The sequence below is a fragment of the Mesitornis unicolor genome, unplaced genomic scaffold, assembly GCF_000695765.1.
Source record: "Mesitornis unicolor isolate BGI_N332 unplaced genomic scaffold, ASM69576v1 scaffold35103, whole genome shotgun sequence".
In the NCBI taxonomy this organism is placed as follows: domain Eukaryota; kingdom Metazoa; phylum Chordata; class Aves; order Mesitornithiformes; family Mesitornithidae; genus Mesitornis; species Mesitornis unicolor.
In genome coordinates, this window is record NW_010175965.1 from 12,027 (window position 1) to 14,274 (window position 2,248).

The window sequence follows — 2,248 nt, forward strand, 5'->3', positions numbered from 1 at the left end:
CCGGTGGCCCACCGTGTGCGCCGGCACCGAGCTGCTGAGCCCTGGCCAGGGGTGACCGGCAGCTCTTGGCAGCGGTGGAACAGTGACTCCGAGTTACCCCTGACCGAGGTGATTAAGACTGAGGCGCTCGGAGGAGGCCGCCGGTGACGTGCCCGCTCATGCTCGCTCATTGGCCGCGGCGCGATGGTGTGTTCCTTTGTGCCACGGCTCGCACACCCCTTCCCAGCCCGGCGGTTAACTGTTTGAAAACGGCTGCTGCCCCGGAGAAGGAAGTTTAAAGCTGAGACTCTTCAGTCACCAACACATCAAAGAAAAGTTTGGTCACTGGGAAGTCTGGGATGATCGAGGAAACGGGGACTTGCTCAAGGCTGGGGACAGAGCGGGGGTTCTTGAGGCCAGGGGAGAGGAAGAGGCAGACAGGGATGAGCTGCTGGGACAAAGCTTGCCAAGTGTTTCAAAAAGAAACCTGAAAGGGAGCAAGGGCAAGAGCCCTTGGGAGAAGTCTCCTTTCCCTTCCCAGGTACCAGAAGCAGCCCCAACCTTTGAGCTGGAGCTGCTGGTTGGGACTCAGCCCCACAGATCAGACCCTGCAGAGAAACTGTGGACAATAAAGCCTCACACACAGGGTCACCTCACAGGTGCTGTGGTTTGGGGTTAGGCAGCAGCCTCTGAGGCCACCCCGCAGCCACGTCCTGCAGCTCCTGGCTTCGCACGCAGGGAAACTGAGGCAGAGAGCAGCTCCACAGCCACGCCAGCCTGGGGCTGTGCAGTCCCACACAGACAAACCCCGAGTTTGGGAGGTTTGAACTCGGCTCAACTCCATCCAAATCGGACTCAGCCGCTTGCCCTTGAGCCACGTACAACAGCAGCGAGCTCCTCACAGCCAGCTGCCCTGGCACTGCTGAGGGGCCCAGCGCAAGTTGAAAGCTCTGGCTAATTTTAACGAAGCAGGAGCCGTTCGGAGGAATGCAGCCGCCCCATCCCCACCCCTTGCCTCGAGGACGCGAGATTACAGAGAGCGGAGCTGCGGCCGCCATCCGAGCACGCAGGCTGTCCCACACAGCCCCGCTCTAATCTCCAGACCCCAGACCCCACCACACGTGTGGCTGCAGAGGAGCTATTTCAGGCCATGCGTGGAGCCTGGCTTTAACAACGGCCGATGCCACTGCCCAGAGCTATTCCAGGAAAGCCCGGAAGCAGAGGGTATAATCTGTGGGGGAAAGGACTGTGTCTCTCTAATTGCACTCCCCCCATGCCCACCCCCCTTGCTGCATTGTATTTCAGCGATCCCACACGCGCCCAGGACGCGGGTTATTTTAGTGCAGGACATGCCACCATGACCACATTTAGGCATTAACACCCTCCAACGCTCTGTGTCCTGCACAGGGGCAGGTGTCTATGAATGTCCTAAATCTGCCCTGGGTGCGGGGATGAGCCCTTTGGGGTTTTGCAAACCCCCATCTGCTCTGACTTCCTTTGGCACCTCAAGGGCAGTGGAGGCACCCACGTGTGGGCACCCAGATCCATGACAGCCGTTTTCCTGCCAGGCGAGCGTCCTCGTGACTGTCAGCCGGCACCCACCACCGCCCTGCACACCCCCATCCCTCCTCCATACAGCTGCGATGCCACTTGCTCTGCTGGAAACGTGGCCCTGCCACAGAACAAAGTCCCATGAGGAAACTGCTGCAGGCACAGTGACACGGGGGACAGCTGGCCCAGCTCACACTGGGATGGCTTGGGACCAGTCAGAATAACTGGCACAGACTTGAAGCCCCAGCTGTTGGCAGCACCTTTGGCTTTTTAGGGCTCTTGGCACCTCACGTGAGTGAGGTAGGGTGACAGCATGTCCTATCCTGCAAACCTCATGCCAAGGGGCACCCAAAGCTGTCTGGGAACACAGTGACAGTGGGGTCAGTGGGATGCGGGGTGCTACAGGTTGTTCTTACCAGGGCATCAGGCGGCCAAAGCGCGTCCAGGATGTTTTGCTGATGAAGAAGCCCACCATGGGGTCTGTGATGGCATCCCATGCTCTCCCCACAAACAGGATGATGGAGGCATAGAAAGGGTCCAACTGCAGGAAGAAGATCTTGTGTGAGGACACGCAACCTCCTGTGCCCTGGCTGCCTTTCCCCAGCTCCTCAGGACCCTCCCCACCACACTGCAACCCCGCTGCCATTTGGGACCTGGGGACAATCCTCTCTCTCTCATTCAGTGGCACTGGAGAAGCAGTGTCCCAGTCTCTCCCAGC

General features: G+C 59.4%; 1 protein-coding gene across 1 annotated transcript in view; it reads right to left on the bottom strand.

Moving 5' to 3' along the window:
* The window catches only part of MFSD2A (major facilitator superfamily domain containing 2A), a gene marked incomplete at its 5' end in the record, with an annotated part of 8,288 nt that extends 6,217 nt beyond the window's left edge, over positions 1-2,071 (bottom strand). Inside the window, one exon of the mRNA XM_010181607.1 lies at positions 1,947-2,071. Within this exon, the coding sequence (XP_010179909.1) occupies positions 1,947-2,071 (125 nt within the window). The remainder of the gene's footprint in view (positions 1-1,946) is intronic.
* Between the last annotated feature and the right edge of the window lie 177 nt (positions 2,072-2,248).